Consider the following 14,925-nt stretch of genomic DNA (forward strand, 5'->3'; position numbering starts at 1 on the left):
CTGTTCTTTCTGCACAGCAACTCCATTGTGGGATCAACACTGAACTGAGTAACGACATCTAGGAACTCTCCTATTACTATAAAGGCTTTCCCTGAGCACAATTTCACTTCCAATAAAGGAAAGTTGCTCTTTGGCAGGCAAGCTCTCCCTCCAGTACCAACGTTGAGGTCCAGGCGATCTGCACTTGGCTCTCAAAGCTTTCTTACACTCACCACGAAACTTCTGAAGCAGACACTCCATGAGACAAGTCAGTGGCAGCACAAGCAGCGCCAAAATAAATGCCACATTGAAATTCAGAAAGCCATTGATGAAATAGAAGGACCAGGGTTCTGTACCTAAAAGGTGAGAAAGAAAACAAGAGTTTTTAAATACAAACATGCATGAGATCTAGATGTAACAGCAGTCCAGTTCAACTATCATTTATTTGGACTTTTAATTTGAGATGCTTAAAATCCTGAACAATAAGGAATGCCAATTCCTCTCCACATGTTTGCCACTCTCGCAGCACGATTAGCTCAATCAGCCAGTAAATGACATGCGGGGGCTTTAATCACTGCACTGTTGTGACATGTGTCACCCGCCACAGCAATTTCCTGCAATCAGAGCCACTTAAATAGGGTCCATGTTGAAATTAATCAGACAACTGAAAAGCAGCAAGGAAAACCCAAAACTTCTGCAGCTCCTTCAGCTAAATATGACAAGAAACTGTTCTAGCAAGGTCAGAAACGTATCACTGGAATCACTATGGCTGAGTCCAAGCAACTGAGGTTCAGTCAGGAAACCTTTAGCTATTCGCACTGAAGGCAAACAGCAATTAGAGTAAGGGATTTTCTTCTCTGAGTAAGGAAGAGGAAAAAACCCTATGAAAGGAGAACACTGCATTCCAAAGGGAAGTTAAATAATTCACAGACACCAGGCAAAAAGCAGTAGGCTTGGTCACTGCGATGACTCACCCATTCAGAGGCATTCAGTCTCAATGCCTCCCAGGGCAAAATGCTTTTATTCTTATTATCCACTGAAGGTGATCTGAGAAAGAACTGTGATATAAAAAAGAACAATCCCATTGCATACAAGAAGTCCTGGTCCAGAACAACCTCTTTCAAGCAGGGAGGAGCACTAAAGAACTCTCCACGCACAGTACTGATGGAAACATGCTTCCACAGCATCACCTTCAGGCCCTGACAAAAGATTTACCTTCCTGCAAGTATCCCTCGTGCTAGAGTTGAGCACGTGTGGGAGAGAGTGGGAAGAACACCATGGCCCCGTCATGGCACTGTGGTTTCATGGGGATAATTAACTGGAAGCACTATCAGACACCGAGTCAGAAACCGGTTCGAACTTTGTGCTCAGCGACAGGCTCCACGAGCAATTCTAGACATCAAAATCACACACAAGTTAATAGAACCTAACGAGCTACCGTGCTGCAGCTTGACCGCAGCAATGGTGAGGGCGGCTCAGGACAAAGCAGAGGAGTTGCAAACTAGGCTTAAGCCAAGGTGCTCCACCCTACGTTTGCCACAGGCTGAAAGCCTGCGTGCAGACAGGAACTGGAGCTCAGTTGTTAAGCAGTAACTACGCCGCAACAATTTGATCGTGAGTCACAACCCTCATTCTAAGCGAGTCTGATTCAGTGCTAGGATAATAAACAGTCTGCTTTCTGCATTTCAGGACTCAACAGAGCAAAGTATCACACAAACAGCACATTCCGCCCAAGTCGAACAAAGCTTCCCTAAGTCACAGTCAGGGCTCTGACCACAGGATAGGGGACAAAACCACTGTCACAAACTGCATTCTTAGTACTTACGTACACAAAAACATGCCAAAGCCTCAGAATTGGGCTTAGGGATATAAGATTAGAAGCTCTTTTCCAACCAGATGATTCTATGATTCTATGATTCTATGACTTTCCCTTAGAAACCTTATCGCCCAGGGGAATATTCACGGCACAGACTGCATTTCATAGAATCACAGAATCATTTGGTTGGAAAAAACCTTGGAAATCAAGTACAACCGTACCTGTCCACTACTAAACCATCCCTGAGTGCCTTATCTACCTGTCCATTAAATCTCTACAGGGATAGTGACTCAACCACCTCCCTGGGCATCTGTTTATCCAGAAGGATTGCATTCCTAAAGACAATAAATATACATATATCTCAAACCTTGTTTCCAGAACTCCAGTCTGCAGGCAGAAGGAAAAATACTGTGACGCTTACATTGAAGATGATATGGGATGGTGACTTTGAAACCTCCAGCAGCTCCTGCTCCCCCCATGTGAAAGCTGGGAAATCCCAGCTTCAGAGCCAAAAGGGATTGGCCAGCCTTTCATCTCCCCTGGTAGTGTTATTTTTCCCCTAAGTGTTTTGAAGCTCTCTAAACACACAGCGTTGTCCTGGCCACACTGCATTAAAGAGGAATTTCAAGCAGGCTCTTTTACTAGCCCGAGGATGTTATATGAATGTCACTATGAATAAAACACTTCAGAACAGATTGGTCCCTGGAGGCTGCTGGAAACAACTAATGCACCAGCGTGGAAAAGGTCAGGCATCAGCCCATGCCAAAACCTATCAGAGAGACAGAGCCTAGAGTTTCCTTACAGAAAATTCACAGTAACAGCCTCACGAACCTTCCTGCAGAGATGAATAAGGATGGCAAAGCAGCTGCTGCCCTGCTGTGCCCCAGCACAAGTAACAAATCACCACTCAGCACCACCCAGAACAGCCCTTCCAATGAACCAGCAAACACAGCCCGGAGGGCACTGTCGGAGAAAGCCTTGCTGCCAACCACCACTGCATCTCTCCTGGAATGCTGCATCTCTCCTAGAACATCTTAAACAGCTGACAGAGGTGGCACTGGGATCTGGTGCCCTAAGCTCCCTGAAGTTTCCGCCGGCCTCTTTGAAGCCCTACTGGAAATAACACTTCTCTACTTTTCAGCTCTAGAAGTATCTGATGCGAACAACTTAGCACAGTGGCAGCTCCCAAATGGGCAACACAACATTGTCATCGAGGTTGAGAGGCAAGATTTGGGTCACGCAATACCCAGGAACCAGGGAACCCCTTGCAGACAGTTGATTCGCCTGCAGATTAAGTACCAGTCTCTCACATGAAGAGATTATCCCAAACCCTGACGCATAATGTTTAATGCACACTCTAAATCTGACATTATGATCAATTATGACAACTCCAGCTCTCCATGGCATCCCTAACACCTTTTGGAACCCTGCTGAGATCACTGGCCTAGTTATCTGCCATGGCAATAAATCCACATCTAACTACACCTTGTCTAAAACGGCATTTCCTGCATCAATTCTGCATGCCTGCTAACATAAAAACTATACAAAATGAAACATTAATCCTCTGTTTGCCACCATTTCCTTTTGTAAGCTTAGGCAAGGCATATTCCCTACTCTGTGTTCAACTCTGCCACTGGAAAGTGCAGATAATTTTTATACCGCTTAGGTGAAAAAAAAAAATGAAAGAATATTTATGGGCTCTTTGAAGAGCTTATAGAAAGCATGCGGCAACAGGAGCCTGAGTGTTGTTATTATTCTTTGTCACGGACTCTCTCCAACCTGTCAATGTCAGGAGGATTTTGTTTCCTCCTCACAATTGATTCATCCAAAAGAAATGGGGAGATCAAGTGCAGCCTGCGGGAGTCAAGTCTGTCCTGGCTCTTGCAGCATTGCCAGCACAGCAGCGGGTGGAAGGATTAATCTTTCTTATTTCTCTGGAATTTCAAAGGTGCCTTTATGGTAACCTCAGCCTCTCCTGGCTAGCAAAGCCCAGGCCATACATTTAGCAAATAAACAAGGAGATTCCCAAGGGACAGCATGGAATCAGGAAATCTGCAGAGATCCAACTGAACTACGGCCTCTGCACCATCACCCACCTTTGCGAGTTCTGCCCCCCGACTGCGAGGAACAGCAGCTGTGAACTCAATTACAGCTGACAAACACACACAGGTATCCGCACTCACACAGCAACCAGACACGTCCGCACTAACAGTTCCCTGCTGTGACACTGAGACATTTCAGGACGGTTTACAGAACTTGGAAGTGAACTAAAGCAGCTTAACTCACAGCGTGAGAAATCAGACCATGGCCCGTGGATTCCCAGCTCAAGAGAGACATCGTGTGCCTGAGAGCTGGCACTGCAGCTGGCAGGATGCTTTGGCTTTAGAGCACCTCAGAAAACGGAAAAACCTCCAACTCTCTTCCCGTTTTGTTATCTTAAACTCACCATAGAGATCAGGTCCATGAGAGGTGAAGACATTGTACAAAACAATGTTGAGAGGTGCAACTACCAGCTTCCCATAGTAATAGCTGTCCACAGCTACCAAGGGCACCTGGAAGAAAGCATCTATTATTTAAAATGCCAGAAGCTTTCAACCACACTGCCCAAAAGTGATTTTCTTAATGGAACCCACCCCTTCTATTGCAAGCCCAAATCATTCCCTCTCTGCGCTGTTACAGGCACTTACCAAAAACAGGATCAATGATACCACACACCAGTTAAGGAAACTTTTCCACCTCTGCTTCAGTATCAACAAATCAAAGGCAATAGGGAGCCTGAAAAAGAGACCAGGTATCAACTGGAGACTTTGTCATTCCCTGCTGCAGGTTTTCCAGTCCCTTCAAAGCAAGCTAAGCAGTAGCTAGAAGAGAACTATCACTCCACTGGCCTCTGCTTCTACTCCCCGTTCCAGTCATCCAACTCAGGTCTTACTCTCAGAATATTAGGGTCAGGAAATCTTCCCAATCCAAGTTCTTGAAAAGCAAAGAAATCAGGCTATGGAAGCCTGTAGCAATAATCCTGGTCTAGGCTGCCAGATCAGTCCCTGCTACTTTCTTCCTCCAGCTCTCCAGCCCCTACATTCTCCCCAGCCAGGCAAGAAACAGTTGACAAAGTGCAAAACTCTCCATACCCAAGAGCCGCGCTGAAGGGCCACCCCACAAGGGCTCCGGCAGCCACCCCCAGCACTGCAACAGACGTCTTGTCCATGTACCAGCCCGTCATGGCAATCACCGTAGTGTACATGCAGAAACTGCTTGGGAGGAAAGCTGCAACACAAGAACACAAAGGCGTTAGCACGGCTTTCCCGCAGCGGGAGAGATGCACAAGGCCAGGATAAGGCTAATCCTCTCATTCATTCCAGTGGAACTGGGATGCTACACTGGACACTCATTTTCAGTGAAAACAAGAAACAGGAGGATTCTTTTTGCAAACTTACCTGCAGAAGCGCAAAACATCCCAGTGCTGAGCACCAAGAAGGCCAACATCAGCCGGCCCACATGGAGCCCAAACTTCTTACATACGGCCCTAAGGAAGGCAAAGAGAATTAGACCACAGAAATATCCTCAGTACATAAAAAACCCCAGTACTGCCTGCATGCAGTACCCTGAACAATCCATGGAGCCTCCTGAGAGCTGAGGGCAACCTGAACAGCTGTATATGAACTGCCTCTGGCTTGGGATTTCAGACCTAAAACTCTAGAAGAGATTTGGCTTCTACCAGCATCAGTTGTGCTCCTGCAGATCTCAACAACCTAAGGAGCCTGCACTGCTGTGGCAACATCAGCCTGAAATTTCCAACCCTCACAAAACCCCATAATGCAAAAAGCCACAGCTCACATTCTTAAAACCAGACTATTGCCAGCAGAGAAGTCATGCAAGGGAATGGTTTGACAGCCACAAATGAAGAGGCAGCAGGTAAAAATAAAAATCTAGCTTAGACAAGATAATTGTATGTTGAGGCTACTGCTTTTAGTGGAGGTAAACACCGCTGGCAGATACATTACAAACAACAATAATCAATGTATTCCACTAAAATGACTGTGTTAAGCAAACACAGCATCAGTTTCTCCTCCAGCAGAACTCAGTTTACAACACTCCCACCCTGCCTGCTGTATCAGTGAGAAAACTCATGTAGTCAACAAAATGCTGGAGTGGAGATGTGGGTGGCAGATCTGAGAATATAATTTTGTCCTAACAGTGGAAATCTGATCAATATTTTATTAAGTTACCATGAGAACACTTATTCTCAAGGTTCACTGTGAGGTAGTTCCATTTACAAGACACACCTACACATCAGCTTCCAGGGCAATAACCAAATAGGCTACAATGCTCCAAAACATTCACTGAACACAGCTTCTAATACTCACTTGTAGAAGTAAAGTTCACAAACGCAGCTCAGGAAGGCCAGGAAGCATCGGAGGAAATAGAAGATAAGAACCTAGAAGACATACTCAGAGTCCACACAAGGTTTACAATGAAGCTTATGCACTTATTATTAACAAGTTGGTTCCAAGAATGAAAGTTCTAAACAGGATGGAGCAAGTTTGGCAGCAGCAAATGAGCTTATTCCTGTTTCCTCAGATCCTACACCAAGGGACACTAAAGATCCTGGCAGGTGCCAAGTACTGCAATGGGCACCCAAGCAGAAAGCCCATTCACTGGTTTTTCTTTTACACTTCTGTGAGTTTGGGTTGCAATGTCCCCTGAAAAATACTCATCTATTTTTTATAGCTTATTGGGGGAAAAAAAATCAGTAAAGTCATTGATAACTGGCATAAAAAACACCACAGGCTTCTAAAGCATCAGGGTGAAACTCAGGGGTGAGCAAGAGCCCTTGGCTGCCACATCGCTGACCCCAGAACTACACACACTTAAAAAGCCAAGAAACTTCCAGTCCCTCTGGGAGGGCTTTTCAATCAAACCCCAGCCTGCCAGCATTTCACTGCAACTTCCCAATCACTCCTCCTTGGATCCAGTTCAGTCAGCTCACAAACCCCTCCAAATCCTTACAGGGAGGTTAGTGATTGTAAACAAAACCGCGTTTGTGATCACTAATTCTCTTACCTCCGACAATGAACACAGCAGCTGTTTAACACAGACTAAAGGTACATTTATTCATCAGAAAAGAAGTTCTCAGGCATTTGATTTACCTTGTTAGTTTGCAGAACTCTAGCGTGGAACAAGGCTGGTAAGGCATGAAGCCACAGGTAAGCATAGGAACGGATAGCATACGCTGGAGAGTATTCCCACGTCTGAAACCCCCTTCCATAGACGAGGTAGTGTGTCTAGAACAGAGAGTAAAGCAATCAATAAATAAACACCACACAGAGCAGTTTGTTATTTCCCACTTCTTCTTGAGTAAGATAATTCCTCTTTGAAGCACAGAGATCAGCACAAGGTTCTAGGTAAAACTGCATTTGCACAGGCAAACTACAAATTCTCAAGGAGCTCCAAGGAGAGAAAGCTACTTACTGGTTCCCAGTAGTTAAACGTCTCATCACAGTCGGAGATGTTGCTTAAGAGAGCTGCACAGAACCTGGCCGAGATGAGACACTTGAAAGCTGTTGATCCTTCAGGCGCCCACACTTGTCCTGCTTTGCTCCCAGATGATCTAGTCCAAATAAAATACAGTCCTGGGCTTAGTAACTGGACCAAGAGCAGCACTGTGCCGCCAGGCAAAGCACTGCCAGGCGCAGCTGCATCTCTTTCATTCACACACTCTGTACACCCAGGTGGATCTCTTATTCAGTGCTTTCTTAGGGGGATCCCAGCCCCTTCCCAAGGAAGCAATATCATCCTCTCTCACAAAACAGGAGCAACAGCCCTGAGGGCTGCAAGAAACCCTAGAGCTATGGCTGGAGGAGCACCCAGTGGACGGGTCACACACCCCCTGTGGCCACTGGGGCACCCACTACAGCCAGAGTGGCAACTGCCATGCCTGGAGGGGCATGAACCAGGACTGGAAAGCACATACTGGAGCATCCACCAAGACTAGTCACACACCCACTGGGGCCATTGGGACACCCACTGAACTGGTAAGACACCCACTGGGGCCACAGGAACACTCACTAGGACTGGTCACACACCCACTAGGGCAACTGGGGCACCCACCAGACTGGAAAGCCCCCAGCAGAACCACTAGGACACCCACCACGGGCAGAGGGGCACCCACCAGGCCTGGAAAACACTTCCTGGGGCCACAGGGACACCCACCGGACTGGTCACACAGCCAGCAGGACCACTGGAGCACCCACCGGCCTGGGAAGCACCCAGTAGGGCCACTAGGACACCCACCGGGGCCGGTCACCCACAGCCTGGGGCCACTGGGACACCGGCCGGGGCCGGTCACTCGCCCCCTGCCCCCCCCTTCCCCTCACACCGACGCGGCCCCCGCGACGAGGCGCCCCCCGGCCCCACCTACTCGCCCCGCGCGCCGCCTCCCGCCGCCTCGTGCCGCGCGCGGGCCGCCTCCCCGCCGCCCGCCGCCCGCGGCCGCTGCCGGGCCCCCTTGGCGGCCATGCCGACTACGGGCAGCCGGGCGGGAGCGACGGGAGCGAAGCCGCCGGCCGCCATCTTGGGTGTGGGCAAAGAGGGCGGGGTGCGTGCCTGCCCTCAGCCTGGCTGCCCCCCTCCTCCCCGCAGCTCCAAGATGGACTTAAAGGGGATGGTGTGGGCTGGAAGGGACCTCAAAGCCACTGCCGGGCCCTCTTGGCGGCCATGCCGACTACGCGCAGCCGGGAGGGCGCCCCGCGCGGCAGCGGCGGGCGCGACGGGAGCGAAGCCGCCGGCCGCCATCTTGGGTGTGGGCAAAGAGGGCGGGGTGCGCGCCTGCCCTCAGCCAGGCCGCCCCGCCCCCCCCCGCTCCAAGATGGAGTTAAAGGGGAAGGTTTGGGATGGAAGGGACCTCAAAGCCAGTTCCACCCGTCCCACTAGAAAAGGAATCTCTTGCCCTGCTGGTCCCAGCGCAGCCCGGGACGCGGTTGGCTTTCTGGGCTGCCGCAGTGAGCTCCTCATCCCCCAAACGGCGAACACGCAATTGGAAAAAGCATTTTATTGGGTACCCGCAGCACCGAGCAGCTGGGAAAGGGCAGTGACAAGAGCTGTTTCAAAGAGGAGGAACGCGTTTTCTCTGAGGCTGAGGTCTATCGGCTTCCTTCTCACGTGTGTGCTGGGAGAGAAGCATTAGAAACAGGGGAAACCGCCTCAAAATCTACACAGAAAGGGTCATTGGTCCCTGGCAGAGGCTGCCCAGGGAGGGGGTTGATTCCCCTTCCCTGGAGGGGTTTAAGGGACGGGTGGACGAGGTGCTAAGGGGAATGGTTTAGTGTTTGATGGGAATGGTTGGACTCGATGATCCGGTGGGTCTCTTCCAACCTGGTGATTCTATGATTCTATGAAAATCCTGGCTTTTCTCACCAAATTGGTGCTCCCCAAGGTGCCGCTGCTGCTGCCTGCTGCGTCCCAGACCGTGCTGGAGCCGGGCTTGAGGGTTGGGACCCTGGATAGATGGAACCAGGCATGCAAAGCCATGAAATCTGCACCCCTGTTTACTGGGGGCTCAAGCCGCTCTCTGGACTACAAAGTGCCCTGGAGCCCAGGGCACTGGCCAGGCCCCGGCTTACTTTTAGTTTCAGCTGGTATCCTCTGGGATCTAGTACTGGAATTACCATTTGGGATCAGCGTCTGTATTAGCTACTCGGAACAAAGCTGGTTGGTGCAGCTGGGCCCCTCCTGGGTGCGCCCTGGCACCAGCAGCCCGGTACCCACCATCCTCCCGCAATGACTGGACACCCGCACAGAATGTTTTCAGTGCTCAAACTGTACACAGCCCTTTGGAAACAAATCTGCCTTCTTTCAGTGTGCCTGATGGAATCGCCACCAGTACAAAGCGCTGGGCAAACACAAGCAAGAATAGGAAAAGTGAATTGGCAGCAGTAAGGAGAACGAGTCCAGTCTGGCAGGACCTTAGCGAAAAAGGCTCCGGTGTTTAAAATGAGGTTTCATTACACGCTTGCAGAACAGGAATGTGCTCGGTCTCCATTAACAGGAATTCCCCACATCTAGGCAGTTGCAATCCATGCTGCCTGTGTAAGAGGCACCAAGATAACACACGGTGTTGGGTGCAATAAGATGCTGGCCACGTTCTCCAGATCAGCAACCAGCATGGATACTGCTCTAGCCACACCCAAACAGAACATACAAAGCTTTACCGAAGAGTTACGCGCAAGCGTTGGTTTATTTCCTTCCGAAAGAGCAGCTGCATCTCTGCCGCCTTCTGACGGCTCAGCGCCTTCTCACAGGACTGGAAGGTCAGCCTGTAGCAGAGGCTCTTCCGTCCCATCTCTGGGTGCTGGAAACTGTCGATTAACTGGATGGAAATAACTGTTTCACCTGACACCTGCCTGGCAATAGTGTGAAAAGCAACTTCATCAAATTGTTCCCCATCAGGAACCCAAAAGCTGACATCATGCTCGTAGGAAGGTGGATAAAGAGAAAAACTCCTGAAAAGCCTTAACTCTCCTCTAGGAAACTGAAGGAGGAACCGCCTGTCGGACGTCCAGAGCATTCGCCAGTCAGCTATTCCACAGATCAGCATGGCTAGGTGGTCAAGATTCAGTGAAACAAAGACAACAACCAGCTCACTGCTCACTAGTTCATCATAAGCTGTCCTTATAACTCCCACGCAAGAGCCCTTCTCGCAGGAGCTGAAGGTATCGACCTCCATACAGATCAAGTACTCAATTTTACCAAGCTGAGATTCAAAAGCAGCAAAGTCATTTAGCTCAGCTGTTTCAAAGGTCGTTGCTTCCTGCAGATTGATGTTCACTTTTAAGCCAGAAACAGTCTGGTGAAGAGAATGGATGCTGGTTTTAATGCTGTTCACCAACATGTGGATACAGCTGTTCTCTGTACCCCTGTCAACTGCACATACAAAAACCATCTCATGAAAAACAGGCATGGAGTAAGGAGCAATAAGACACTTCCTGAAAACTGGACCAGAAAGAACATGAAGCGTCCCTGGGAGAAAGGCTCCTCTCTGTATTATTGCCTGAGCACAAGGTAGCAGGGAAGGTCTTAGATAATACTGTTTTGAAATGCAGCATCCCTCCTGTGCATCCACCCAACCATTCCTATCTGTGTCCCTGCAAGGATCAGCATGGGAGAATGAAACTGCATTTGCCAGTCCATGAGACATTTCTTCAGTGCTTGGAGTCTCCTCTGGGCTTAGACTGATCCAAAAGAGATTTGAGTGACAAACCTCATTGAGGTGACGTTGGTGGAGCAGAGAAAGGCAGCAGTCAGTGTTTTGTAATGGAAAGGCTTGGCTGAGCCCTGCAGTGAGCTTCTCCTTTACTGTCCGTACTGGATGATTTGAATTCCGTTCTAGGAAACCCCTGTGAAAAAATAGATCTGCAAATTACAAACACCACTAAACAGATTTCTTTGAAATGCCTTCCTGTGTTCATAATTGGAGTGTAGCAATACCCAAAACCACCTCAGATATTAAGCTGGTTTCCAGTAACCACCTGGACAAGCCAGATCCTTCACCAAAGGTGCTGCAATAGCCAACACCTTTGTAGGACAGTGGTGTTTGTCTCCAGGCTGCAATCAAGAATTAACTGCACTTGCGCTGGTAAAAAAGGAATGGAACTAAATAGTCAGCATCACCATTTCCATTCAGCACAGGCATTACTGAACTACAGAAATTAATCACATTGTACGAGCCCTGCACAGTCTCCAAGGAACACAGCAGTTTCCATAAGAGGTCAGCATTTTTGATCCTGGCTATCCTTAGTATTGTGGTATTAGCAGACACCAAGTCAGCCCCCAAATTTCTTCCATCGTACAGAAACATTAAAGAGTAAAGCTTTCATCTTTATGTGCGTGTTCCAGTAAACAGCGGTCTGGTCTCGAACATAAAGTTTCGAACATAAAGTTTCGCTCGTTTTTAAGTAGGCCACATATATGAGCCAACACAAATGGGACTTGAGGAAGGATGGAACAGGAAATTCTGTAAAGGGGGATGGAGGGAAAGTGAAGCGATTCCATTTTATCTGACACCTATGCTGGTCAATCCCACTGAGAGCAGGAGTATGTGTTACTGCTATTATAAAACTTACCTGTTAATTTTATCCACAAGTACTTGTGGCACTTGAAAAGAAACTTTCTGGCTTTCCAGTTCTACCTCGCAGATCATAGGTTTGAAGTTCAGGAGCGGCGTGCTTCGTGTGAAGATGTGGTTTAAAGCACCTTCTACACAGAAGGATTTATCTTGGCTCCTGACAACACACAAAAGCAGAGCAAGGTCATTGACCATTCCCTGTATTTGATGTGTCACGAGTAAGCGTTACACAGATAACTCCGTGTACTGCTAACACACCTCTTGTTGAATCCCAGGTGTTATTACAAGGTGACAAAAATGCAGCACTGCCATGATTTTACTGGGAAATGGTCAAGCAGTGGAACAAATGGCACAGAAACGTTGTGCAGTCTCCATCCTTGGAGGCTGAACGTGACTCTAAGTGACCTGCTCTGGCAAGGAGCTTACATCTTTACCTTGGCTGTTCTGCTTAGAGGTGAAAAAGAACTGCAGCTGCTTCAAGGAAAATTAAAGGGAGTTCTTCTCAAACAAGATACTAAAATAACATACTAGGGCATTTATAGTAGAAATACCAACTTCTTGGGTTTGCCACATGCTGGTTACCTGTAGCCCGTACACTTATATCCATGGATTGTCTCTGCTTTGAAAGGATGAACACTGCTCAGGATAAATCCAGCTCCTGCTGCCATAGCCACGATTTGCCAGCTGTTGTGCCACTCTCGCTGTGGTTGATCTTCAGGTGTCCCACCCTGCCCGTTGCAGAGAGCCACGTGGACCTCCCCCTCCTCTGCCAGCACCTCTGCAGAGCTGGAAGGGAAACCAGGCAACAAGAAAAATCCTGCTAGCACACCTAGAAATTTCATAGTGTCAGAAAAACACCTGTAACACAGCTAGAAATCTGTATGACAGCAGACAAGGCTGAGAACAGGCTGAGAGGGGTTGTTCAGCCTGGAGAGGAGAAGGCTGTGGGGAGACCTCAGAGCAGTTTCCAGTACTGAAAGGGGCTCCAGGAAGGCTGGGGATGGGCTCTGGATCAGGGAGGGCAGGGAGAGGATGAGGGGGAACACTTTTCAGCTGAAAGAGGGGAGATTGAGATAAGATATGATGAACAAATTCAGAGAGCAGTGGTGGCTGCCCCATCCCTGGAGGGGTTCTAGAACTACTTCTAGTTTCCTCACCAGCGGATTTACTCACCTATGGAAAAAGAGGGAGAGCAGCTCTCTGTTCTTCACTACCCCAGCCTTTCTCCCACAGTGAGGAAAGTTGAAATAAATGCAATCAAATTCTCTTTTTTCTGGTAAAAAATAGTCCTTCAGCTTGGTGCAGTCCACAGAAAACACAATTTCAGCTCCTTCAAATGAAAAACAAGGCTGTGATGTTTGTCATTACAGAATTTGGTAAAGAAAGGCAGCAATTTAAGCCCTCCAGTCCATTTTTACACGTATCAGAGCAGCAGTGCCCAGGCATCTTCACACTCGGAAACACAGACCCCTCCTCCCTTTACTCTTTATTGCTAACTGGTGCTTGTTTCAGTGCTGCTTCTGTCTGATTAGGTTTGGGGTATTTCACTTAACCTAATGGACAATTCCTGCTCCTCCTGGCTCAAGCAGGATCCCGAGATGCCTGGAGCATGGAAGGGCCATGGAGAGCCGAGGCAGCCCCCAGGGAGACCCCCACCTCTCTCCCGCAGCCGCTGGATGTTCTCCACGGCTCGCTCCCACCCAGACACCTCCTCTTCGCTCTCGTAGCAAGTGGCCACGACGTGGGTCCTGGTGGCCCCACACAGGGAGGCAGCGAAGGAGAAGTTGCCCTCCCCAAGCAGCAGGACTCGGCGCAGCGGCTCCATGGCTGCAGCCAGCCCTGAAGCCAGCCTGATGACGCTCCCTCATGACGTTTCTGCCATTGATGGCATCAAACTGCGCCGCTCATGTGCCCTGGGTGACCGGTTGCAGGGCAGCGAAGCCTCCCTGGTGCTTTGCAGGCAGCCACTGGCCTCTGAACCCTCCATGCAGGTCCCAGGCTGCAGCCAGGAGCTGCGGATGCCAGGGGTGCGGGTTTTGCAGCGTCACAGTTCAGGAAAACAGATGACCCAAGGGCTGTCCCGTAAGAGGACAGGCTGAGAGAGTTGGAATTGCTCAGCCTGGAGAAGAGAAGGCTGTGGGGAGATCTTGGAGCAGCTTCTGCTGCTGAAAGGGGCTCCAGGAAAGCTGGGGAGGGACCCTTGATAGGGATAGGACAAGAGAAAATGATTATAAGCTGAAAGAGGGGAGATTGAGATGAGATCTTAGGGAGAAATGTTTTGCTGTGAGGGTGGGGAGGCCCTGGCCCAGGCTGCCCAGAGCAGAGGTGGCTGCCCCATCCCTGGAGGGGTTCAAGGCCAGGTTGGATGGGGCTTGGAGCCCCTGATCCAGTGGGAGGTGTCCCTGCCCAGGGCAGGGGTGGGACTGGATGGGCTTTGAGGCACCTTTCAATCCAAACCTTTCTATGATTCTATGCTGCTGGCATAGATCTCTGGTCACTTAATTTGCCATGCACACAGGGCGTTATCCTTTCCATGCCTGGCTACAAATACATCAGGGATAATCCACCCACGAGTAGCTTCCCTTTCTGCAACCTGCTCCCAGTCTTTTCTACTGTTTTATAAAAACACAGAAAGGCAGCAGCCAGCACCCTTTTCTTGATGAACACCCTACAACAGTCCCAATACAGGAGTAAAGATGTGAGGAAAGCTTTTTCGTTTAAACTCAGCCTTTCTCCTTATAGCAGTAGCCCCAGTCCAGCTCTCTTTCATTTGCTGTTCAGATTGTGAATCCAATGGCATCAATGATTTTAGGTTAGATTGATTTGAAATTAATAGTGTGACTGCAGATACATTGGTCTTCCTGTAAGACAGAAAATATTTAAGTTTTCAACTTATATTTAGCCCTGCTAAAATTGATTTTTTCTTATCTGCTTCAAAAACACACTCTTCAGATTACAACAAGGAAGAGCATCAGAGAATAAGAAGTGCATGCACAGAGCTGAAACA

The 14,925-nt window shown here is 48.9% G+C and overlaps 2 protein-coding genes across 5 annotated transcripts in view; both read right to left on the reverse strand.

The window, feature by feature from the left end:
* Nucleotides 1-8,330, reverse strand: part of ALG9 (ALG9 alpha-1,2-mannosyltransferase) — a 55,824-nt gene extending 47,494 nt beyond the window's left edge. For 3 of the 4 annotated variants that reach the window (XM_069876573.1, XM_069876572.1, XM_069876571.1), the window contains exons 1-9: nt 8,217-8,330; nt 7,268-7,406; nt 6,946-7,080; nt 6,163-6,233; nt 5,233-5,321; nt 4,927-5,062; nt 4,483-4,570; nt 4,242-4,347; nt 213-335 (exon numbers count right to left, since the gene is read on the reverse strand). In XM_069876573.1, the coding sequence (XP_069732674.1) occupies nt 213-335; nt 4,242-4,347; nt 4,483-4,570; nt 4,927-5,062; nt 5,233-5,321; nt 6,163-6,233; nt 6,946-7,080; nt 7,268-7,406; nt 8,217-8,314 (985 nt within the window). In that variant the 5' untranslated portion in view covers nt 8,315-8,330. The remainder of the gene's footprint in view (nt 1-212; nt 336-4,241; nt 4,348-4,482; nt 4,571-4,926; nt 5,063-5,232; nt 5,322-6,162; nt 6,234-6,945; nt 7,081-7,267; nt 7,407-8,216) is intronic. The other variant, XM_069876574.1, reaches the window with a different exon arrangement.
* A 995-nt stretch (nt 8,331-9,325) lies between these two features.
* On the reverse strand, nt 9,326-13,760 carry FDXACB1 (ferredoxin-fold anticodon binding domain containing 1). The gene is made up of 5 exons (XM_069876567.1): nt 13,575-13,760; nt 13,092-13,248; nt 12,501-12,704; nt 11,917-12,075; nt 9,326-11,190 (listed from the first exon to the last, which is right to left on the reverse strand). The coding sequence occupies exons 1-5, from the start codon at nt 13,741-13,743 to the stop codon at nt 10,002-10,004; spliced, it is 1,878 nt and encodes a 625-aa protein (XP_069732668.1). The 5' UTR covers nt 13,744-13,760; the 3' UTR covers nt 9,326-10,001.
* Between the last annotated feature and the right edge of the window lie 1,165 nt (nt 13,761-14,925).

The sequence above is a fragment of the Phaenicophaeus curvirostris genome, chromosome 25 (assembly GCF_032191515.1).
Source record: "Phaenicophaeus curvirostris isolate KB17595 chromosome 25, BPBGC_Pcur_1.0, whole genome shotgun sequence".
NCBI lineage: Eukaryota > Metazoa > Chordata > Aves > Cuculiformes > Cuculidae > Phaenicophaeus > Phaenicophaeus curvirostris.

Coding starts and splice junctions, on each gene's coding strand:
- FDXACB1 (XM_069876567.1), bottom strand. CDS start 13,743: ATGGAGCCGCTGCGCCGAGTCCTGCTGCTTGGGGAGGGCAACTTCTCC. Junction 12,705..13,091: donor CTCTCCCTCTTTTTCCATAG/GTGAGTAAATCC, acceptor TTTCCCTTCCAG/CTCTGCAGAGGTGCTGGCAG. Junction 11,191..11,916: donor CTTGTGGATAAAATTAACAG/GTAAGTTTTATA, acceptor ATTTTTTCACAG/GGGTTTCCTAGAACGGAATT.